Source organism: Pseudonaja textilis, chromosome 1, assembly GCF_049901715.1.
Source record: "Pseudonaja textilis isolate UNSWEBS1 chromosome 1, rPseTex1.2, whole genome shotgun sequence".
Taxonomy (NCBI): domain Eukaryota; kingdom Metazoa; phylum Chordata; class Lepidosauria; order Squamata; family Elapidae; genus Pseudonaja; species Pseudonaja textilis.
This window is the reverse complement of record NC_141990.1, coordinates 193106435-193132323: the sequence shown is the minus strand read 5'-3', so window position 1 is coordinate 193132323 and position 25889 is coordinate 193106435. Positions and strand designations below refer to the sequence as shown.

Genomic DNA, 25889 nt, shown 5'->3' with positions numbered 1-25889 from the left:
TGCAGCCTTTAATTTCACACTTTTATTTGTATTCATTTATTTCCTAGCTAACAAAAATTCCCAAGCGGTACACAAGGGTCAGTAAGAATCATCGACACCTCTTTAATTCCATTTTTCCCCAGGTTTTGGAATGTGCATAGTTTGTGCAATTCACGTTGCTTTGTCTTGGAATCAAGACAGAAGGGAGGAATCCTTAAGGCAAAGAAAAACACTGCTTCAGGAAATGTGTCATGTGAATGTAGAGATGCTTCAAAGAAAGGCCTGGGATTCCATGGTTTTGGTCTGTGTACCACTGAAAAGGAAGGGAAACATTCTCTTAATCCCGTGGTTCTTAAGCAGACTTCAAACAAACAGTAACAATTTTATAAGATGGGGTGGGAGAAAGAAAAGGGGATTTGGGTCTTTGCATCTCACCCACTAAGCAACAGTGCTATAGAATTTAGACTTATATACCGCTTCACAGTGCTTTACGGGCCTCTCTAAGTAGTTTTACAGAGTCAGCCTATTGCCCCCAACAATCTGGGTCCTCATTTTACCCCCCTCGGAAGGATGGAAGGCTGAACCAACCTTGAGCCTGGTGAAAATCAAATTGCCAAACTGCTGGCTAAGTCTGCACAGCAAACTTATTATAGTATGTTATGCATGGGGAGGGCAGGGTTTCCTGACCCAAGAGCAAAAGATCAAAACTTGTGTGATTCTCTCGTTCATAACAAAAGCCATTTAGGTCCTGAAGGGGCAACAGCAGGTTTATGACGGCAAACATCCAAGCCGAAGGAGCCAATCTGCACTGATTGTAATGAAAAAAGCTGGGATCAAGCATTAGGCTTTGTCTTGAAATGAGATCTTCAGAATTGCAAAATCAGCCTCCCACTCCCCTTTATATCTCCCAATTTTTTCTTCTATTTAGGGTTTTGACAAGTAACATAAACATGCTGGTTTCCTATCAGATGTACTTTCCTACCCCCACCCCAAGTTTACATCAATTTTGACCTCTAGGCAGGAAACCCTATACCATTTTGGACAAATGGTCGTCCAATCTCTTCTTAAGAATTTCCAGTGTTGGAGCTCCCACAACTTCTGAAGGCAAGATATTCCATTGGTTGATTGCTCTAACTGCCAACAATTTTCTCCTTAGTCCCAGGTTGCTTCTCTCCTTGATTAGCTTCCACCCTCCTCTCTTATTGGGAAAGAAGAAGTTAGCAGGCATTTGTATCTATGATTCCAGTTTAAAAGGAAAATTGGATTTGAATTGGAGATGAAGATGTTTAAGCCATCAGTCTTGTCCTTTGTCCATTGGAGGAAGATTTGAGGCACATAAGCAAGGGGCCAACAGTGCTGTTTCTATAGGCACCATGGTGCCTACGATACACTGAAAAGCATTGGCTAGACCCAAAAATTCAGCCTAAAACTACCTTGTTTATAGGAAAACTCCCAAAAGATCAGCAAAAGCTGTGGCATTTCAATGTTCCCACCTAAAATCTTGCAATACTTCGGGTGAGAAAGCAAAAATCCTGTGACATTTAGTAATTGATTTAGGCCATTTGAAAAGTAGTTTTATTGGGTGCATTTTGGATCTGCAGTGTCATACCTGCTAAACAGAATTTTAATTAAAGAGATATCTAAGATGAATTATATTTTACTTAATCAGTTGTAGTATTTGGAGGCTTGGTTTTAATTCCAGAAGTCCTCCCATTCTTTTCCATATCCTCTAATGCACTATCTGGCTGTGTTACATCTTATTGTGTGTCTGAAACAATGGATAGAAACTAATCAGGGAGAGAAGCAACTTGGACTTAAGGAGAACTTCCTAACAGTGAGGATAATTAACCAGTGGAACAGGTTGCCATCAGATGTTGTCGGTGTTTTATCCCTGGACGTTTTTAAGAAGAGACTGGACAGAAACCTGTCTGGAATGGTGTAGGGCCTCCTGCTTCATCAAGATGAGAAGACCTCTAAGTTCCTTTCCACCTCTATTCTGATTGATTGAGTTGCGGTAGCCGTTTCTTCATTAGATTTATAGCCTGCGTTTCATTCAAGAGTTCCAAGCAGCATATATAGCAGTCCCTCCTATATTTTACTATTGGAAGACCTGAAACACAAGTTAGGAACAGATTGCCATGGAGAAAATCTATGTGGCCACTAAGAGTCAACCCTGACTTGATGGCATGTAATCAAAATCTATCAATCAACCCTCCCATTTTCCCCTCATAAGAGCAACTCTATAAAGTTGGCTGAACTGGGTGAGAATAACTCTCCCAAAGTGAGCAGGTAAGCATCTGTGACTGAGGGTGAATTAAAACCTATCCCCACTCCTATTCCCACTTCTAATCTAACACGGAACAACTATTCCAAATTATTAGCACGACCAATCGACACTTGAATAATTTGATCATATCTACCATTGCTTGAAAATCCACTTGTGCATTGACTAAGGCTTTGGAGATCTGTGCCGAGTTCTGAAAATGAACATTATCTGAAATATCAAGCAAGGAAGAAAAGAAATTAAGAAAGAGAACGTGGCTGATTAAAAAACAAAAATCCCACCAGTCTGACAAATACCAGAAAGCACGCAGGAGTAGAACATTAGACTCGTGTCATGAGTTAACAAGCGATATAGCAGGGACGATCAACAATGAGTCAGCAGTGCTCAATGTGCCAGACAGAAAATGAAAATATGTCTAAATATATTGACCCTGCTCACAGGAACAGAGCAATGCTTAATGTTTCTTTTACAAAGTGGTTCTCTCTCAGGATTGGTACCAGTTTTTTCACAGAGCCTCACCATCTGCCGTTCCATGGATGAGAAGGTAATCCACATTATGGAAATTCTGAGCCCTTGCCATAACGGTTGAATTCTGAAAGGGAAAATAATGAACAATTACGTAAAAATGATAGGTGCCTTCATTACAGTCAGTGAAAAGTTCTGCTTAATTATTCTTCAATCTCAGGTTTTGTGGGTTTTGTTTAAGGAATTACCTGCAAGTACAGACAGATCTCAAGTTACAATAGTTCATTTAGTGACCGGTCAAAGTTATAACAGCACTGACAAAAGTGACTTAGGACCATTTTTCACACTTATGACTGCTGCGGCATCGCCATGGTCAAAATTTAGGTGCTTGACCACTGACTCATATTTATGATGGTTGCAATGTCCATTTTTTGCGAGCTTCTGACAAAGTCAATGGGGAAGCCAGATTCCTTTATCAACCATATTACTAACTTAACAACTGCAGTGACTCACTTAACAACTGTGGCAAGAAAGGTTGTAAAATGGGGTAAAACTCACTTAACAAATGTCTCACTTAGCAACAGAAATCTTGGGTCAATTGTGGTCATAAGTTGAGGACTATCTGTTTCTCATTGTACTGGAAGATAGAATAGAATAGAATAACAGAGGTGGAAGGGACGTTGGAAGCCTTCTAGTCCAACCTCCTGCCTAGGCAGGAAACCCTATACCATTTCAGAGAAATGGCTGTCCAATATCTTCTTAAAAACTTCCAGTGTTGGAACATTTACAACTTCCAGAGGCAAGCTGTTCCACTGATTAATTGTTCTAACTGCTAGGAAATTCCTCCTTATTTCTAGGTAGCTTCTCTGTTTGATTAGTTTCCACCCATTGCTTCTTGTTCTGCCCTCAGGTGCTTTGGAGAATAGGTTGAGCCCCTCTTCTTTGTGGCAGCCCCTGAGATACTGGAACACGGCTATCATATCACCTCTGGTCCTTCTTTTCATTAAAGAAGATCAGAAGATGTGGAGAGACCTAGTCCATATAATTGCCAAGAGTCAGACATGACTGAATGGTTAACATCATCATCATCAACTCATAGAAATATTTCAGTGCAAGACTCACAGGAGTTATAGTTAAAGAAATTAAGCCACCAGCCAAATCCGTTTTGAAAATTTGTTTGAATCATGGTTATCTTAGGGTTAGTTCAAAGAAATGACTTCCTTCTTAAGTAGCCAAGAAAAGATATAGCTTAGAAAAGAGAAGCAAAATAAAATTATGAACATCTCATTTCAACTTAATTTCTCATTTTCTTGAAATAAGGCTTGGTTTGCCTTATTTCTACATCATAATCAGTCCGCATAAGTAGCCCAAAATGTGCAATGTACTATGGATAAGATTCCTGCTGTTTTGCTTAAAATTGGAGGGAAAAGAACATGTGGACAATGCTATGTAAAGTTGTATATCTCATTTTTCCAGTATACTAACTGCCAATCCCTTATGCCATGGACAGCTTTAAGACTTGTGGAATTCAACTCCCAGAATTCCTCCTCCAGTCATGTTAGCTCAGGAATTCTGGGAGTTGAAGACCACAAGTCTTAAACTTGGCAAGTTTGAAGACCCTTGCCTTATGCCATCCACAAACCTTACTGGCACAGAACTGGATGCCCTCACTGGCAATACCTATCTTGCCAGCCAATGACAATAACCCTTATTCACTGTGTACAGGACATATTAAAAAAAAAAAGTTGGAGGATACCTTCAGTTTTGTTTCCCTCCCAATCTTCAAACATTAGCGGTCAATGGGAAAACATCTATCAACACAGGCTGAGCGGGGAAAGTGGCAAGTTTTAATAGATAGACTGACAAGGATATCTTATGTCACTCTGTTTTTGCGTGAGTCATTAGTGTGAGTGCATCTAAAGCAGAAGTGTCAAACTCATTTTCATTGAGGACCACATCAGGGTTGTGTTTGACCTCGGGGGGGCTGGGGTAGGTGTGGCCAGGGTGGGCATGGCCAGCTCAACATCACTCTTGTCAGGGGCACCTGTGGGGGCCTGAGTGTTCTGTGAGTGAAAATGGCTCCCGAGCTCCGTTTCTGGCTGCAATGGCTTCCTGCAACCCTCTGCCAGCGAAAATGGAGCTTGCAAGGGCAGCATGAGGCCTTCCCGAGCTCTGTTTTCACTGGCAGAGGCACAGTGGACCAGTCCTTCACTGTTTCCAGGGCGACCCTGCAGGCCGGATCCGGCCCCTGGGCCTTGAGTTTGACACCCCTGATCTAAAGGGACTCCAACTAGCATTTGATAGGCTTCTTTCGGATACACGTTTTAACACTATTATGGAACAGCATTAAACTTTTATTTTAAAAAGCAGACTGAAAAACTATGGAGAAACCCAGTGAGAGTTGGATTTTGAAGCAGCAGAGGCATCTCTCTCTCTCTCTCTCTCTTTCCCTTTCCTCCTTCTGCACACAGGTTAAGGCCAGCTTAAGTCGCTAAGCCAATCCCTGGTGGGTACAGCAAAAGAACCAAGTTTTATTTCCCTGGATTTTCTTCCTTCCCGAAGACAATGCCTAGGGATAGGGGTGGGATTCAAATTTTTAACAAGTGGTTCTGTGGGCGTGGCTTAGGTGGTGGGCGTTGTTTGGTGGTCATGTGACTGGGTGGACATGGCTTAGTGGTCATGTTACTGGCTGGGCGTGGCCAATTCAACATCACTCACATTGAGGCACGCATCTCCTCGCCTGGCCTCTCATGGCTGTGGGGATGCTGCCACAGTCGTAAGTGTGAAAAACAGTCATAAGTCACTTTTTTCAGTGCCATTGTAATATTGAATGGTCATCCACAAAAGCAAAGTACTAGCAAAGGAGGGGAAAAAAACTCCAGAGAAGTTCCAGAGACAGGAAGTCTAGTCCTGCCAAGAATGTAATAAGGGTTAACGGAGAGGCAGTTTCTGTAAGCAACACCAGAATGTTTCCTTCCTGCCTTCCTTACAGAATTAGGCCAGTAATTTCTTCTAACAACCGGTTCTCTGAACTGCTTAGAATGTTAACAACCGGTTCTAGTGAATAGGTGCGAACTGGTAGAATCCCACACCTGCCTAGGGACCACAGGGAGTAATTCAGCACCAACACAGTGGCTCTTGTATGTCCTGATGACCATAAGTTGACTATAACACCAATCAGTGAAGTGTGTCAGCTCACAACCAAGGCTTATTGTTGTGACTTATTGAAATACTGGAACCGCTCAAGGCATTTTAAACTATCTTGGTAATAGTTTGGGGATGAGGTAAAGGCTATGTTATTAGGGCATGGCTTTTTCAGTTTAAAAGGAGACCTTTAGTTTCCTTTATAAAACCATGCCAACCCTCCCCCCAATCCAAATAGACAAGGCCTCCCAATTACCCTCAAATATCAATTTAAGACAGTGTCAGTTGGAAGAACCGGCAGAGACAAAGAGGGCAGCCCACACACTCAGCCAAGGAGCAAAACGCAGGAAAAGGAAATTTGAAATTAAACAGCAAGAGTATAATTAAAATATAGGAATGTTTACACAGTTCTTACTTTGTAATGCTCAAGATTGTCAGATTTGGTTGGAAGACCCATAAATCGTTCAGTGTAGATGGATGCTGCAATGTACAATAAATGCAGCTGTCACGATACACAGAAACACATGAACACACACACAAAAGCAGATGTATTGTAAAGCATTACATTTACATTCATTCATGCTAGGCATTCAGAGGGAAGTTTGGGCAGTTTTCTCATCATTTTCCATAAAACAGACAATTAATTTTAAAGCTGGCCTCATGCTACAAAACACATTAACACAGCCATAACCATACAGGAGGCAAGCCTACTATTAGCCAGAGCAATGAGAGTGCCTTCACTCTCTTAGTTTGTATATTAAGTGCAAAACCATTTTATGCAGATAGTTGTTCTTATTTAATTCATTACGAACATATATTTTTTTTTGCCAAAGAAGCAGGGAATTGTCAAAACAATGCTGTTTGTACTTTAACTTGATGTGGAACTATATGTCTCTGTGATACGCATTCTGTGCATTTTGATTTGTGGGCAGATGATCATTTCCTATTGTTTCTTCATCAGCAAAACTTTGCAAGGAGTGGAAAAAAAAGCCTGCCTGAGATGGCATAAATAGGGTAATGAAGGTAGAGGAATGTTCAAGAAGTAGCTGGGCACGATGCCAGGCTGCCAGCTTTGTAGCCACAAGATTGCGTGCAGAACCGATTGAGATGAACAGCAGGCCCAGCCAAAGTTTAACCTCTGAAGCTACAATTGATCTTATAAAGGGCACATAATAATTGAAAACAGGAGCTGTTTCATGGACAACGATGTCTTTGAAAAGGCTTGTATTTTGCCATGTTTGTTTTAAGAACATCTGCTTTGAAGATACATACTCAGCAACTCTGCAAACTATTTCAAAGCAAGCTTTGCCCCAGAGAAGGTGTGTTTGTTTTTAAAAGAAAGTGTATTTTGAAGAAGGTGTTTTTAGATGAAGTGTGCCTCAAGCCTTTATTCATATGAGCAAAGGCCTAGCAGTGACCTATTTTTTTTTAAAAAAATAATCCATTTTCTGTATCCAGCTGTCAAAACCCAATGTTGTTAGTTGTTTTTCCATACCATAATATTCCCAGCTGGAAACAGGAGCCACAGCTATTCCACACTTAAACATGCCAGAACCAGACCCAAGTGCCAGAGACGTAATATATCCACCATAGGACTAGAAAGAAGCAAGAGAGAAGTTAATATTCGAAAAGGCAAGTATTTGCTCTCTAAGAATCCAAGTAATAAAATATTGAAGCCAAGGAGAATATTTGTTTTGGCATCCAGGAATACAAACTACTCAACAGTTTCTCCTGAATAATTTTTTTATGAGCCGCTGGAACAACTGGGACTTCCAAATATTTCTCTTCTAAAAAATACTTCTCTTTAATTCCGCTAGGAATCCAAAATGTTGCACCTGAGGATCTCATCTTATTTTAGCTTCATAACAATCTTGGGAGAGATTGTAGTTGATCCCTAATCAGCCAGGTGTGTTCCATAATTTAGTGAGAACCTGCACCTGCATTTTCCCTTCTGCAATGATAGAACGAAGGAACTTATGATTAGGTTCTTATATCATATTAAGCCATATTATGATTTGGGGTTGGCTTTGCAAGTTATATACACTCGGCCATCATGATTTGTGAGCCATGGTTTATCACTCAGTTTTATGTGGGAACCCATCCAATTATGGATTATATTCAACAAACCATGTTTAATAAGGTGGCATAACATGATATATGAACCTAGCTGATGTTTATTGCAGGTTCAGTTACAGAAGGTAAAAGAAATGCTGCTGTGTCCCAACTGCAGAGCTGAAGAGTAATAACCATTTACATTAGAGATGACAAAATTTCTCATTTTTTCACGCCTTTTCATAAAAAGAGAAAATAGCTCTTCTCGGTAATTCTTCATGCCCCTTTGCAGATTGGCCAACATCATTTACATATATGAAGGAGACTAAGGAATATACTAGTATTAGGAAAGTTGAAATTCTAAGGCGGGGGTGGGGTCAAACTCGCGCCGTCACATGACATATCACAACTTTCCCCCCTTCGCTAAACCAGGGGTGGGCGTGGCCAGGATGGATGCATCTGGCCCGCAGGCCGTGAGTTTGACACCCCTGTTCTAAGGTATAATGTCATTCAAGAATCTGAACTACATTGCATGGAGATGAAGAACATATCATGTAATATAATGGCATTATCAAGAGACTGCAATCCTTACAAAGTAAGCAACAAATAAAAATTCTCCTGAGAAGCTATACAATCTGAAGGAGAAAAAAAAATCAGGAATGGTTTTCCCATGATTTAGAGTGAGGTGACTGTCTCAGCAACAGAGGTAGCATGCCATTAAAGGGCAGCATATTATTAATTACTTCATTTGTTATTACAGTAGTGTGGTAGGGAAAGAGAAGTGATTGTGGGATTTGATAGATTAAAAATAACATGGCGGTGTTATTGACAGTGATGGGCTAGAGAACTCGCCTTTTACTGATCTGTCTCAAGGTAGGAACACATACAGAGGAAAAAGAAGCAAACCAGAAAAATTGGGTTATTCAAAAGTGGGTGAGCAGAGTTAACCTGGGTTAGAATGGGTAGCCAATAAATTTAATAATAAATACAATAAACATGCACACAGTGTATGGGCTTTGATCCTGGGATCTGCTCACAGAAGATGCCAAGTCATTATGTCCCAAAGATGCTTTTTTCAGGAGCCAACTAGACTGGTTTTTTTTTTGAAGATGTTTCACTTCTCATCCAAGAAGCTTCTTCAGCTCTGACAGGATAATGGGGAGTGGAAGGATTTATATTCCTTGCAGACAGCTGGTCATTTGCATCCTTTTAGAGGGTCTTTGAAGCACTTGAAGTTTATCTACATCGTCAGAGTCACCTAGTGCTTCTAGTTCCTGCAGTCTGCAATTCTTTCCTCTGGAAATCCATTCTTACTCCCACACCATTCAAACGGTGTCCATCCCAAATTGTACAACTAAAATAAAGCTAGACATACTGCATTCTTGTATGGTATGGGAACAGCTCTGTAGCAGACAAAAAAGCTCTACAGAGAATCATTAAAACTGCCCAGAATATCATCGGGCTCCAGCTACCAGCCCTGGATGACATCTTCACATCTTGCTGTTTGAGGAAGCTGCACAACATTCTCAGAGACTCTTCCCATCCTGCTTACAATCTTTATGAACTGTTGCCTTCTGGCAGAAGATACAGAACAATTAAAACTTGGATCACACGTTTTCTGAATAGTTTTTATCCCAGAGCTATAAATGTAATTAACAATGAACTTAAGGACCACCATCAGTGAGCTGTTGGACAGTGTTACTTAGTCTGTTGTGTGGATGCTTGTGTGTTTTTAGGAGGCAGGGAATTTTGGCAGGTGGGGAGGTGTTTGGGGATTGTCATGTGTATATGCATGTTGAGTCTGGTCTCTGGGTGTTAGGTGAATTTCTTTGTATGTATACTGTGTATATACATACAATGACAATAAAGAATTCAATTCAGTTCAAAAGCCTTTGGGACAACCATGACCTGGATGACTGAGAATCTCTACAGGCTTTTTGCCAAATCATAATGTCTTTAGTTTGACTTTAACATGTTGTGTGAACCTAACCATCACAGTTAAAGCAGGATTTATGACAGGGTAACGGTTGTGAAAATCTGGGGAGTTGATTCATTGAACAATAGACTGGGGAGTTGATTCATTGAACAATAGACTGTGATGAAATAAACCATAGCTATACATTCCTTTGGTCACGATATATGTGGCTATTTGTACCATAGGGACAGTCCTAACACTAGCAACATAGGTTCTCAGTGGACTAACAAAAGAGTTCAACCGCAACTATGCTACCAGAAGAACATTAAACATTAATTTGGTGAATAACCCCTTCTGATCTCAGTTACCCACAAAATCGCACGATTCTGCAGCTGTAGACAAATATTTGTAGTAGCAGCTTATCTGAACTGCCGAGTTATCCTGTCAGCAGGATACCAGAACCAGCAGGCAGAAATGGATGATGGTTTTCCTCTGTGAATTCCCTAGTTGCCTTCAAGGTGCTCTCAGGGCTTGTTTCTCTGCCAAAGTACAATTCCCTCCCCTACCAATCATGGCTCTGTGGGTGCCTCTGTCCTGACGGTGCGAGCATTTTATTTGTTGCAGGCTAACCTCAGAGGAAGCATTTCTTCAGCTAAGCCAGTGCTGCTTATCGTGCCTAGCACTGATCTTTTTAAGGATTAATTTAACAAGTAGGAAACTGGAATGCTGAAAAACAAAGGGCCAACATCCAAAATTATTCTTCTTGCCAAGGATAGTCTCTCCCCTCAGCCTTAACAATAAGAGAGCAGACTACACTACTGGTGCTCTATTTAGAAGTGTCCCAGGGGTGGGATTCTACCAGTTCGCACCTATTCGCTAGAACCAATTATTAACATTCTAAGCAGTTTGGAGAACTGGTTGTTAAAAGAAATTACTGGCCTAATCCTGTAAGGAAGGAAACATTCTGGTGTTGCTTACAGAAACTGCCTCTCCATTAACCCTTATTACATTCTTGGCAGGACTAGACTTCCTATCTCTGGAACTTCTCTGGAGCTTTTTTCCCCTCCTTTGCTGATCCTTTGCTTGTGTGGAGTGACCATTCAAAGTTACAATGGCACTGAAAAAAGTGACTTATGGCCATTTTTCACACTTGGCTGCAACACACTGACTGTTGCAACATCCCCACAGTCATGAGAGGCCAGGCAAGGAGATGTGTGCCTCAACGTGAGTGATATTGAGTTGGTCACACCCAGCCAATAACATGACCACCAAGCCATGCCTACCAACTAAGCCACAGAACCAGTTGTTAAAAAATTTGAATCCCACCCCTGATGTGCCCATATTCATAAGGAAAATGAAGTAAATTGGGGAGATGGGAGCATGAGTGAATGAAGGGACGCAGAGCCCCAATAATGTGAATTTTGGTAAATGAATACTTTGGAGACCTTCACCCACCAAGGAATCCACTTTCTAAGCATACCCTTTATATGTTATGGGTTTGAAGTGCTTCCAGCTGCTACTGTATAAAGGTTGAGGATGGCTAGTTTCAATGATAGCATCATGTTGTTTACCTGAAATATTTTAAGAGAGCTTATATAGGAAAAAAAGAGAGAGAAGCTTTTTCCAGTAAAGGGCTCTATCAGGCATGAAGAAAGAGGGGAATTGTTTTATTTGTTCTCTACTAATAAGTATTGCACTCCTCGTATATAATTTATTTCACCTGTCATGAACTCCTTGGGTTGGGTAGGCTGAGGAAAAACATCCATTATATCATTTAGTCCTAGCATTTTATATATAGTTATGTCAATATAAAAAATTATGCTAATATAAGAAGTTAGGACAACAATGTTACCTGATCTTAAATATCAACCAATGAATTCAATTTTGGACATTTTCCTTTTGAGAAAGTATGCCATATTATATTTTTTGCCAAGCTGCTTTATTGGAATCCAAGCCAAGGAAGAAGATAAGAAAAACAAACTGCGAGTGACAGGCTAAACAGAACATGATTATTCAAGATTTTTTTTTTTTGGTTAATTTTTAAAATAGTGTATACATACCCAGCCCCATATGGCTATTCGTTTTTCATCAATAAAACCCATGTCTATAAATTTTCTGTTTGGACGAAAAATACACACAATTAATTAAAGAAATATACTGTTTTAAAGTACTTTGGGATGCTAGAAAACATGAAAAGGGTTATGTGCCAGAAAAATACTTTACAAATCCTCTAATAATTTTTAATAGATATCAGCAACTTCATCTGGATCTGAGCCTAATAAAGCCAAAGACAGCTGGTCATTTAGATTTTATCTTAAGCCACAATGTCACATGTACACATTTTGGCAACTTTTGCCAAACCCAACCCTAACCCTGCTTCTAATCTCTATTTTAGAAGCAATTCAAAACTTCTGCTTCTAATTTTTAATTACCTTTTCCAACCTAAGTTTAAACAAGCCAGGATAAATTGCGATTCACCAACCTTTTATTAACCCTAATCCTTTGGACATAATTAACTTATAACTAATTTTATCTGTGTATCTGTAAAATAAATTCCAAGAAGGGATAAAAAATAAATTTTCTTTTGCCTATGATATACTAGCTGGATACCTGTGCTTCGCTATGAAACTCCTCAGCATCAGAGCATGTTAATAATAATATAGGAAATACTTATACCCCGATGGTCATTTCGAAAAATCCTTTTTTTAGTGAGCACTAAAAGCCAAGAGGAACATATGTGCCAAATTTCAAGTTTATAGGCTTTATGGTTCTGGAGATTTTGTGATGATGGGTAAGTGATTTTTCGCTTTTATATATATAGATTTATTATTATTATCAGACCAGGGTTGCAAAAATCTTGCCAATTACTAGATGGTCACAGAACTCGATACACCTGTTTCCTGTGGTGTCATCTTCTGGGCATCTGGATTTTTGCAATCTTGTTCTGGTAGACTAACCTATGAGAACAGCTGATGTGCCCAGCTTCAACCATTTAAATGTAATAGGTGCTTTATTAATATTATTTGGGATCTTTTCAGTGGGTCATGATAATAACCTGGACCATATTTCAACAAAGCAGTCACAGGAAGAAAGGGCACCGGAAGGTTGGTTTTCACATGCATGATACCTTAAAAAGCAAGCAGGTTTATGGAATGTTAACCCCATTATTAGAAATTCAAATTAATGAGGATTACCACCAGGGAATACAACAACAAAAAAGCAGAAGAGAAAATGCCAAAATATTTCAAGTAGGTGAAAGATTTTTCCTGTTGATGCTAGCTATAAAACCTCATTTCTTTGGATGGGTGTATTATTAATATTTATTGCAATAAAAACTAAACTAAACTGAAAAAATTCTCTTTTTAATCAACCTTGGCACCATGTGATGTTATTTGCACCAATGCAGAAGTATTCTGCCATTTCATATGTGTCTGTCTCTGTGTGCCTTCCTGCCTGTCCAGCCGTCCATCCATCTATCCACCTACCTACCTACCTACGCATGCACCTTCCTTCCTACCTACCCTCCCTCCTACCTACCTACCTATCCACCTACCTACCTATCCACCTACCTACCTATTAACCTACCTACCTACCTACCTAAAGGGCAGGAATCATGGCAGAGAAGGCTCTTCTCCTTGACCCCGCCAGCTGAAAATTCCTTGACTGACGGGATCTGCAGCTTGCCTCCTTTGCCAGCACAGGTGGGGCTGTAGAGTAAAATATGAAATTTGCCATTATCTTCTGCCTGTGTCAGTTGTAGCTTCCTGAATGATTGAGTACAGGGACTCCTGATCCAGGAAATTCTGCAACTGGTGCATATACCAAAGTTGTCCAAAGGCTGTCTTGGTCACGACTGCTACCTGGTCTTCAAGCAGAGTCCCAAGCCCAGGAGAACCCACCCACAAGTCGCGAACTGGGTCTGTCTGGTATAGTGCCACCCCATCCAGAACTAAATATCTCAAAATCCCAGATCCTAAATGCATGTTTTTGCTGATAAATAAACCTGATAGGTACAGAAAAATGAAATGTACTTATGAATGAGTATGTGTAAAACTAACCTAGATCACATCTGTCACCCTAGTATCTTCAGTTTATTACTTTATGACACCAATTTAAAACTGTTATGGTTACTATAAAACAAACAATTCTGCTATTGCATTGTACAAAAAAAGTAACGCTAGCAAGATGGAAATCAAAATGGTAAATTGCCCCATCTATTTCACTTTGTGCATTTAAACAGAAAAGAGGAAGCGGAAGCATCAGAAAGGAGAAATGGGGTGAGAGAGATAAGAGATCCATATAGTTACGGGAACATGCAAGCAAGATGTAGAGGTGAGAAGCTCTAGATTCTATTCCTAAACCGGCTGGTTTATAATTTGTCAAGCCAGACTAATCATTTTTGCTCAACTAAGAAAAGGTCCATGCAAATATTACTTCTACACATGTGGTGCATCAAATTTATACCCTTCTTAACATATTCGGAGCTCTTTACCTCTTAAGTGTTGACTTCCGAAACAAATCCTTCCAAGAATTCCACCAAATCCGGAAGAAAAACTGTTATATTCATGGGATAGGTCAAGAATATTGGGATGCGCAAGGAGAAATAATAAAAATATTTCTGTAGCTTTGTAAAGACTGCCACATAAACTCACGTGGCAGTCTTTACACAGCTACAGAAACATTTTGCCAAACAGTTTAGTTTAAATTTTGCCAAATTCCCAAATAGTGTTCTAGCATGACTGTTCAGAATATTCCCAGATGTACTGCACTAATACAAATAGTTATAACTAATTTATTAACATACATTTCTTTGGCATCAAACATGAACAGCACTGAATTATTCTCAGCGGCTATTCATGGAATTATTCCCAGAAGGAGTAATCTGTTGTAACCTATGCTATGCAAAATCTCTCCTTATTCTTACCTTACAGCTGAGATTTGATCTTCAACTTCATAAACCCCAAGTTTTCGATAGACTGCGTGCAACATCTTATCACCTTGAAAAGCGGTTCCTCTGCCATCCACAAGTGCTACCACTATATCTTCTTTGCTTGCAAGATAGCTGATCCAGCTAACACTAAAGGTATGCTTCACATTTTGGCTACAAGGCCCTCCATACCTACAGGAAATATCAATGGGATTTAAAGCTTTCTACTTTAACATCCTAAGATCCTAAAATATTTAATAAATAGCATAAGAAAAATGGAATGACGAAGGACTTCCCCATTGGAATTTTGGAATTACTTCATTACAGAATGACACAGTAGTTAAAGTTTTGTATTATTATATTGTGAAGACTACCCTCTGCCAAAGAAACTCACTGAGTATCTTTGGACCAAAACCCCTCTTTTATTTTTTAAATATCCCACAGAGCTTTATTTGTCAATGACCAAAATAGTGTGTCTGTCTGTCTGTCCATCCACAGAGCTGATATGGGAAAAATTGTTAGCTCGAGCTCTGGGAGAAACAAAAGTGACAGTAGCAAATACTAGTAATTTCCTACATCACTTTGGGCAATTTTGCTTGAGAAGAGCAGCCTTACATGGAGTTTTTTTTTCCTGAAGATGAAGAAGATTTCACTTGGGAACTTCTGCATACTCAGCATACATTGAGCTACAGTGACGCAGTGGTTAGAATGCAGTACTGCAGGCTACTTCTGCTGACTGCCGGCTGCCTGCAATTTGACAGTTCAAATCTCACCAGGATCAAGGTTGACTCAGCCTTCCATCCTTCCGAGGTAGGTAAAATGAGGACCCAGATTGTTGGGGGAAATAGGCTGGCTTAGAGAGGGCCGTAAAAAGCACTGTGAAGTGGTATATAAGCCTAAGTGCTATTGCTAATCCTGATGTGCTGTGGCCAGCTTTGCAAAGCTATTGATAATTTTGACAGTTTATACAAGGCATATAGGGAGGACAATTGAATAAAACATTACATACACTTGTATAAGAAGAGGATATTTCTTGGATCTATCAAACTTTGGAGGTAGAAGCATCTTGTACCATAAAGCTATAAGAAAAAGGGGGAGAGGAGAGAATAAATGAATTATATGTGAAACTTTCTGTGGCAGTTTAAGATCCCTTGATAATACTTATGGCTACAAAGTTTGCATTATTGATAGCCAAGTGGATTAAAAACCACTGCAGGCCTCTCTTTTAATCATGCATACCACGTTGCATTGTGCATTATACACTTGCATTTTCTATTATGTACCTGTGGTTTGTGATGCCTTATAAAGTCTGATTGAGTCCTGAGAACTTCATGGATTTGCCCACATAATTTTCTTGGCAACTATGTAGAATTAGTCTTCCACTGTTCCGTTTCAGGATTATTTTTTTTTCCATTTGCCAATTTAGCCTACAGATCTGCGATTCCTTTTTTAGTACTGAATCTAAGCATTAACAAGGTCTGATGATGATCAGCCCCTGAGCCCAGATAAGATCAGCCAGATGATACTATCTGCAAAGATGTAAGAAAAAACATTCTCCCAGGTAGTCCTCGAATTATGATCAAAATTGAGCCCAAAATTTCCATTGCTAAGCAAGGCAGTGGTTGAGTGAGTTTTGCCCCATTTTACGATCTTTCTGGTCATAGTTATTAAGCAAATCGGTGCAGTTGTTAAGTGAATCACATGGTCATTAAGCAAATCTGGCTTCTCCCATTGACTGCACCAGTCAGAAGCCAGTTGGGAAGATTACAAATGGCGATCATGTGATCCCAGGACAGTGAAACTGTCATAAATACATGCCAGTTGTCAAGTGCCTGAGGATGCTATAACAATCTTAAGCGTGAAAACTGGTCATAAGTCGTTTTTTTCAGTGCCGTTGTAACTTCAAATGGTCACTAAATAGATCAGGGGTGTCAAACATGCAATGGGATGTTGTCATCACAAGACGTAGCACAACTTTTTCCACGTTCGCTAAAATGGGGGTGGGGGTGATCAGTGCGTGACCCAAACAGCACACGGGCCGTGAGTTTAACATCCCTGAAATAGATGGTTGTAAGTCAAGGGCTATTTTTATTCACTTTCTTCAGATCAAACTTAAAGATATACAACTCATAACATGCCCTTTATTTTATTCTAAGCCAAAGAACTATAGAAGGATTGCTCCAATTTCCTCACCACTTTGGTTGCACATCTATACAGTCTTTGTCTGGGAATACGCTATTATTAATGCATAGGATTCCAGTAATTAATTTCTTAATACACTGTTGAAGGAAAAACTCTACTGTACTGTTTCTTGGTCTAAATTCAGATATCATACACCGTAAGTTTTTAAATAGCAACTATTTAATTCTTGTGCATACGCTGAAAAATCAGGTGTAAAAAACAAACAATACTTACTTATGCCATCCACTTCAAGTTTGCTAATCTTCTGTGTTGGTAAACTGATTTTTTGCAGAGCAGACTCCAAATCTGCATTGTCTTCTAAGACTTTAATTTCTGTGTATAAAAAGTTTTGAATTAGAAATGCATTTCTCATTGATTCCCTGTTCTTGAAATGTTACACAACTGGATACTAATAAAAGCTTAAATCATCAAGTCTGTTAAATTTAAATGAGTAAATGAATTCCCCAAGTTTATAATTATGGAAATACCAAAAGTTTCATGATGTAACTGAAACAGACTTGAGATTTTCCTAGAAAAATGCAGGGATGGGAAAGACAGGAAATAAAGTGTCTTGGAATTAAGGTAAACCTCATTACAGGGTGATAAATTCAATTTATTAAGGTAATCCGGATATAAATAATGAAATGTGTGGCTTATATCATATACTCTGTTAGCTGTTTAATTGAATGAAAAAAGTTAATCATGATAAAGTAGTTATATCATGATTTTGTTGTATATTTACTTAAACCCACAACACAGACAAATAAATTGGGGCAATACAAGTCAGCTTTAGATGAAGTGTAAAAACATTTTACCATTCTGGCCATCAGAATCAAAGTTCTTTTCCTCATAGCACAAACACGCTCCTGCATTTTCCCCCACACAGTGACCCATGACAGGGCTTTCATTTCTTCTCATCCTGATGAGTCATGCTGAAGCTGGTCTTTATTGTGCTAGTTTTGAAGTATGACTTTTCTCCTTATGCCCACAGCACCTAAGATTAGCCTCAAGGTGTGTAAAACTGGTTAGGCTTTGACACCTCTTACCTTTATTATATCTGTTATCATATATAGTGGAAATGGGGATGCCTGGGCCTGCAGTATTGATTAGAATAAAAAGAGAATCTCCATTAAACAAAATATCTGAAATATCTGAAACTGATTGCAGGAAATACGACTTCAGCAACAGAGTGGTCAATGTCTGGAATACTCTACCCGACTCTATAGTTTCTTCGCCAAACCCCAAAAACTTTAACCTTAGACTGTCTACTATTGACCTCACCCCTTTCCTAAGAGGTCTGTAGGGGGCGTGCATAAGCGCACCAACGTGCCTACCCTCCCTGTCCTATTGTTTCTTTTATTTTTCTTTTATTTTTCTTATATGTACCCATTTCATGTATTCATAACTATGTATACACTTATACTTATTATCTTGTAAACAATTGACAAATAAATAAAATAAAATATTATTGCTACTGAAAATCATTTCATTGCTTAGCTACTTGCATATTCCCGTTTGTTCATCCCTCACAGTTTTTTTTCCCCCTCGTAAGCTTAACATTTTAATTTGAGCAAACTGCAAAGCCCAGTTGGATGTTAGAATGACAGTAGATCTATAGAGACCTGAATTTACACTAAAAGTAACTTTCTCAATGTTTCTAAAAAGTGCCTTATTTGAAGCTCCTTTTCTCAGGGTTCCAAGTAATAGATCCATTTCAAGCCAGAACTCCAAGGCAGGGAAATTCCTCAAAGAATAGCTTTATTGGAAATATCAAATTGACACATATCTGGTGAAAGTCAACTCTGAAGGGGCCCTTGGTTTTTACCTAATTAAAAGTAAAAGATTTTCCCTCAACCCCCCAAACAATCAGTCACATGGCCCAATCACTGCAGCACCCGCTGGTCTGGTGACATCACTCCTCCTTCTCTCGGCTAGGTGAGAGAACGTCCTTGGTTCCCAGGAGAAAGTCTTGAGAAAGTATTTTATTTGGACTACACAAGTCCACCTATCTCTAATCCCCCAACACTGTGTGGAAAGGGAACTTCATGAGGACAGTGGTGACACCCAAGCAGAAAAAAAGCCCAAAGGGAACACCAGGCCAGCCATAAAACAAACTTGCATAGGAAAAGAGATTTAATAAAAGGTATTGAAAGAAGCCCCCTAGACAAAAAGCCAAGTAATTAAGAAAACTAGGGAAACAAAAAGAAATCCCTTACAAACAAAAGGCCATGCCAAATCAGCAAAACAAATAAGACAAAAAGACCCATAGCAGACAGGAGATTGCTACTAAACAAATATAAGAAATGAAACTAATAATCCAATCAAACCACCCCGCAGAGTTTACCCTCTGATGGAAACCCACCCCCCTGACAGGATTTAAGCACTCACACACAAAAGGAGAAAAGGTATAAAAATCAGGAGTTTATTACACAAAGCTGGCTAGCCCCAGGAACGCAGACTTCTTGCTATCTCTCGCCTTCCTGAAAATTAAAGAAACTTGCTTCCAGGTAGCTGCCTCTGTCTGTGTCCTTACTCTGAAAGCACTCCCAGCTGGGAAAAAAAGAACCCTTGGAAGAAAGGCATTTGCCAGCCTTTCAACAATTGGCGACCACGAAGGTTTTCCAGCCAACCCTGCCACCGGACCGGGCCCGCAGATCCAAACCCAGCCGGCATGGACCTTCTTTGTCCAGGGAAAACATCCACGGACCCAGCCCGGAAGGCATAAGGGTAGTAAAGGGAGTCCTTGAGCTTTTTTCTGCTCAACAGCTACTTGAAAGCAGGTGAGTACCACTTCAAATTTATAATCTTACTAGGGAGGGGAGTGGAAGCGTGAATGTACCAGGTGTGTGAGTGTGGGTTTTCTCTGCTGAAACAGTGGGACCTCACCTCCTCTGTGATTGCCAGCCGCACCCCAGCCAGCTGCTAGCTCCAACAAGCCGTGACCGGCTGGATTTGGGAATGCAAGGGGTAATCACAGAGTGTGAGTCCTTCTGAAGGACGTAAGAAAAACTGAGTGGGCTGAGAAAGGAACTGTTGTTGGGAAATAAATAGAAAGCAGAATAAATAGTCCCAGTGCATCCTGCAAGTAAAGCCCTGTGCATTTAGAAGGGGCCTGTACCGGCTGCTGGCAAACAAAATTGGAAATAGTTTGCCTTACAAAGCAGAGCAGGTCCTTCCAGATCCCCACCTTTAAGGGAGATCTGAAAACTGACTGGCGGAGTGTAGGAAGGGGCCCGTACCGTGCTGCTAGGGGGCAGACGGTCCTCCAAGATCCCGTTTTTAGGGGGTCTTAAAACTGACTGGCGGAGTTTCCCTACGAGAAAGGGGCCCGTACTCCGTGTGTAGGGAAACCGGAGTCCTTTCCAGACCTTTTTTGTCTGAAAACTGACGGCGGGAACCCGGCTAAACCAAAGTAATCCCCACATCAGGTAGGGAATATGGGAAGTTGTAGCTCGAGGGCAATGGAAGAGACCCCCTTGGATAAATTACTTGAATAGAAAGGAAGTGAAAAGAATTTGTAAAAAGTGGGCTAGCAAAAAGTGGGCTTTATTGCGAGATGACATGGGTAGACAAATTTGGCCTGATAGTGGTACTTTAGATTATAAAACCCTGAAAGCACTTAGAACATGCATTAAGCCTAGCCAAATACCCTATTGGTACTGCTGGGCTGAAATTGTTAGGACCAAAGACCTGACTGAGAAAAAAAAAAAAAAGAAAGAAAAGCCTGAAACCCATTTCAGGGAAGGGAATACTGAGGCACGGATTATGGCTCCCCTTTTAAGCAAGCCAGTGCCAGGCAGAAATAGGGGACAACTAGAATATGTTTTTACCCACACTCCCTTCTCTGCCTCTGACCTAGTCATCTGGAAAAAGGATACCCCAGCTTTCAGGGCTGATCCTCAAACAGTTATTAAAACCCTGAAATCTATCATAGACAGCTATAATCCATCCCGGGGTGACATGACTCAGCTGTTACAAGTCTTTCTAATGAAAGACGAACTATTAAAACTGTTTGGAAGAAAAAAAACAAAACAGTCCAAATAGCCAAACCACCAACTATCCCTGGTCAGGCAGCCCCAGTCCACATCGCAGGGCCAATACATCGCCCTGACTGGGATTATAATGATACCAATCAATGGGACAAATACACTAGAGCAAAAGATAATTTACTAGAAGCTCTAGAGGAAATAAGAAAAAAAAAACCTTTTAAACTAGTCTGAATTTCAAAAGAAACAACACAAAGGGAAAAGGAAAACCCTGATGCCTTTTGGGTCCGTTTGTCAGAAGCAGCTACTGCATATGCCCACCTAGACCTTAGCTGCCTGAAGGACCAAAGGATTTTAGCTTCAGCCTTCGTGGATCAGTCCACCTTAGATATTAAAGAACATTTCCACTGCTTCATCTCTAACTGGCCAACCTTAGACATAGCAGAGTTGCACAGGATTGCTAACTTTGTCTATGATCAAAGAGACAAGCTGAAAGAGGAAGAGAAAGATAGAAAGAGATGAGTAGAAAGACAGGAAGACCTTAAAATGTTTGCTGTAATGAAACATGATGCCAGACAAATGCCAGGTAAACCCCCCTATAATTCAAAGAAATGCTAGCATTGCGATAAAGCAGGATGGTCGCAAGGCAAATGTCAGCATTGTTATAGGTGCAGACAGGAAGGTCATTTCAGCAAGCAATGTAGGCAACACCCCCCCCTCCTGCAACCGGTATCACCCACCACCTAGGAACATGAGGCCAGGCAATAATCCAGCCCATTACACTGAGCAACAAAGTTTCAGTCATCAGGCACCACCCAGCGCTCCCTTTCCTCCAAAAAATAATAACAGTAGACATCAATGGGAGCAAAGGAGAGAACAAGATTTACCCCCTTCTTGACTAGAACATGACAATGAAAGCACTGAATTCATGGCTACCTTTAACAGGCTGGCTATCCCCCTAAAAAATGGCCCAGAAGGGGAACCCATTGTAACCATTCTTATAGGAGGAAAGAAATACAATTGCTTAAGTTGATACTGGAGCCACCTCCTCATTCCTGAACTACCATATAAAGCTTCAGTGGCTGAAGGGGCTCAGGATAACATAATGGGAGGGGGAGGACTAATCCCTGTAGAATTTACTCAAAACGTACCAGTAGAACTAGGACCTTTCACAGTAGACCATGCATTTACTATTTGCCCCCAGTCCCCACTGTCTTTACTAGAAAGGGATCTCCTATGTAAAATGGGAGCTACCATAACATGTGGAAAACAGGGGCTGCAATTGGAAATCCCAGGAAAAGGCACACACAAGACAATCATGCTGATAACCAGCAACACAGGACTCCATGAAGATTTAAAAAGCCTGCCACCCTCCTTATGGGGCTGGGATACATCAGAAGTGGGACTACTTAAAGGAGACACACCTCTCCTGGCCACAAGTGCTCCCAATTGCCCTCTTTTATTTCAGAACCAGACCAAGACAAGATATAGGTATTTCCCCCCCCCCCTTTGAGATCCTTTTTGGTCACCCCCCCTTTGAGATCCTTTTTGGTCACACACACCCCCATACCCTACTATCCTCATTCTCAGCCTAGATCCTCATTCCCTTTGCTTAGATAGGGGGGATAGGGTTTTCTCTTCTTATCTTACAGCCCTGCAAAAGAGACTACAAACCCTCTGGATCCAGAGTGCACTGACACAGACCTTACCCCTGGAAGAAGCCCTGCATCCATATGAGCCAGGAGATTGGGTGTGGATCAAGTTCTTCACCAGAACCTCCCCTCTACAACCCAGGTGGAAAGGACCCTACCAAGTTTTACTGACTACACACACCGCCATAAATGTTTGCAGAATGAGACTTTTGGCTACATTGGACACATGCAAAGCCAGCAGTCATAGACCATAGCCAAACTCCACCACAATCAATCCCACCCATCAAACTCAAAAAAGATCAGGACACAGATCAATGGACGCTTGCAGCATTCTTCAACACTGGTAAACCACACCACTGTGAGGAACCAAGTGCAAAGGTTGCATTACACAAAACTGGACTCTCAGGTGCTGAGTTATAAACTTTTTTTAATTTTTGTCTCACCTTAAACCTTTTTTCATCGTATTTTTTTTTAACAAAAAGGACTTTACTCATAATTTTTTGATACTTGACCTTTTACATTTTTTTATATTGCTATTAAAAAAAAAAAAAAGAGGGGGGAGGAAGGGAAGAAAAGAAATCTAGCAATGGGGAACATGAAATGCAATGTATTCTATGTATTATTATCTGTAATAATTGTAACATTTGTAACACAAGAAACTGAGCTCCTGGAACCAAAGCTTATGCCAGAGAAAGGAAAACATATGGGAACGTTTAGCAAGAGAACTTTTGCTTAGCAGGAGGGAAATCATAATGTCACTGGGTGCAGCACACCTAGGGTCACAGAATACACCAGTCTTAGCAACACAGAACTAAAATGCAACTATACAGAGACCATATCATTTTCATATAGTTACCTGAAGCTCCCACCAGGATGGTTTTTCCTTTGTGGCTTAAAAGCCTACTCATACCTTCCTGCAAATGCCACAAATGGCCCCTGCACCTTGGGAAGGTTAACCATGCTTATGCCATCCCTACAGAGATGACACAGGAGAGCCTTCCAAACCCTAGACTCAGACTGTGATTCCAAAGTCTCCCTTCCCACAAAAACAGAATACATCTCATTGGCAATATCCTTGGTAGGGGTACCTGGATTGGCAGTGCAAAATTCTAAAAATTTGAATAGACTAGCATGTACCCTGGCAAAAAGCTTGAATTTGACCTCCCATGCCCTGGATGCCCTTAACAGAGAACTGAGGGAGGTCAGAGAAGCCACCTTGGAGAATTGGGCAGCAATAGGCTTCCTTCTCTTGAAGCATAACTATGGCTGCGAAAAATTCCAAGGGATGTGTTGCCTCAATCTGGACGAAACCTCAGAACTCGTAGGGAGGGACATCCACCACCTGAAAGAGCTATCTCAGAATATTGGTCAGGAGCAATCATTTCTGGACTTTTCATGGCTCTTCTCATGGATGCCAGATTTCCATTGGCTCAAAATCCTTATAACAACCACAGTCACCATTTGTGTCTTTGGAGCCCTCATGTGTTGCCCCTGTCGATGCATACCACCCTGCCTTAGCTGCCTAAAGGCCTGTATTCCCTCTCAGAAGAGAAAATTAAAGGGGAGACAGGCAGCTATGATGATGATCCAGACTGATCACAAATAACGATTATACCCAGACATTCAATCAGAGACCACCCTTTAAAAAAAAAAATGAAGGATTGTGGAAAGGGAACTTCATGAGGACAGTGGTGACACCCAAGCAGAAAAAAAGCCCAAAGGGAACACCAGGCCAGCCATAAAACAAACTTGCATAGGAAAAGAGATTTAATAAAAGGTATTGAAAGAAGCCCCCTAGACAAAAAGCCAAGTAATTAAGAAAACTAGGGAAACAAAAAGAAATCCCTTACAAACAAAAGGCCATGCCAAATCAGCAAAACAAATAAGACAAAAAGACCCATAGCAGACAGGAGATTGCTACTAAACAAATATAAGAAATGAAACTAATAATCCAATCAAACCACCCCGCAGAGTTTACCCTCTGACGGAAACCCCCCCGACAGGATTTAAGCACTCACACACAAAAGGAGAAAAGGTATAAAAATCAGGAGTTTATTACACAAAGCTGGCTAGCCCCAGGAACGCAGACTTCTTGCTATCTCTCACCTTCCTGAAAATTAAAGAAACTTGCTTCCAGGTAGCTGCCTCTGTCTGTGTCCTTACTCTGAAAGCACTCCCAGCTGGGGAAAAAAAGAACCCTTGGAAGAAAGGCATTTGCCAGCCTTTCAACAACTGAATCTCCAAGATGGCTCCACCCAGGTCAGCCTCAGGGTTGACACCTTTACAATGGATAGTGAGATTGCAGGATTCAACCCACAAATGTCTGTGTCTATATTATGGAGAACACCATCCAGTTTCTGGGATTCCACAGGTACAAAAACCTCTCATAATACTTCATGGCAGTAAGATGCAGTAAAACCTGAAAAGTAATGCCATTTGGCCACTCTCGCTGCAAAGGTTTAGGCCTTAAATTGGGTTTATACCCATGTTCATACATATTAATTTTTTTCTGCCATTGATGCTTTACTATTGCTTCATTCTTAAAGTTCCTCCATTAATCATGAAGCACCAAGGACTGGTGCTCAAAGAGAGGCCAATTGGGAAAAAAAATCTCTTTTTGAAAGCCATGTGGAACTGCTTATCTAGTAGCTAAGAAATTCTGCAAGAGCTTTCGGAAATCCATGACTCAAGACTCCTGGGGCAGACATACTAATTAATCCCCTCTCCCTGCTGAGATTAGCAATGGTGGCAAATCCAGTAAACTGTCTATGACAAAAAAAAAAAATCTTACAGAAATGTCTTCCATATTCACTTCACAAATTAATTACTTCAAGGTCCGATATATGTGTGTTTGTATGAGTCAGGAGTCATGTCCTGGGTCAAGGCCATTAAATACTGAACCACTCCTGACCAGGCCTGTCATTCATAGAGATTGAAATCCCTCAACAGTATTCCCCCAGGAGACTCAGCCTCCAGTTTGGGCAGTATTGTGAGTAGCTCAAAAAGAATGTTGTTAAGCAGTGGCCACAGTGGTGGGATTCAAATTTTCTTACTACTGGTTCTGTGGGCGTGGCTTGGTGGGCCTGGCAGGGGAAGGATACTGTAAAATCTCCAGTCAGAGGTGGTATTTGCCAGTTCTCCAAACTACTCAAAATTTCCGCTACCGGTTCTCCAGAACTGGTCAGAACCTGCTGAATACCACCTCTGAGTGGCCCTAATTAATCCTTAGTGCCTATCTTGAAATACATAATGAGCAGGGCATCCTGTTCGCTTTCAAGATTATCTTCAATAAAGAAGTTTTGTT

General features: G+C 40.6%; 1 protein-coding gene across 4 annotated transcripts in view; it reads right to left on the bottom strand.

Annotated features, from left to right (window-relative positions):
- The window catches only part of FAP (fibroblast activation protein alpha), a 61214-nt gene continuing 35325 nt past the window's right edge, over positions 1–25889 (bottom strand). For 2 of the 4 annotated variants that reach the window (XM_026697148.2, XM_026697147.2), the window contains exons 17-26: positions 17994–18041; positions 17182–17280; positions 15776–15845; positions 14764–14958; positions 11900–11954; positions 7368–7467; positions 6288–6352; positions 2783–2855; positions 2400–2473; positions 1–292 (exon numbers count right to left, since the gene is read on the bottom strand). In XM_026697148.2, coding sequence (XP_026552933.1) covers positions 194–292; positions 2400–2473; positions 2783–2855; positions 6288–6352; positions 7368–7467; positions 11900–11954; positions 14764–14958; positions 15776–15845; positions 17182–17280; positions 17994–18041 — 878 coding nt within the window. In that variant the 3' untranslated portion in view covers positions 1–193. Of the gene's footprint in view, positions 293–2399; positions 2474–2782; positions 2856–6287; positions 6353–7367; positions 7468–11899; positions 11955–13635; positions 13843–14763; positions 14959–15775; positions 15846–17181; positions 17281–17993; positions 18042–25889 lie in introns of those variants that run through there. The other 2 variants (XM_087920071.1, XM_087920072.1) reach the window with 2 other exon arrangements.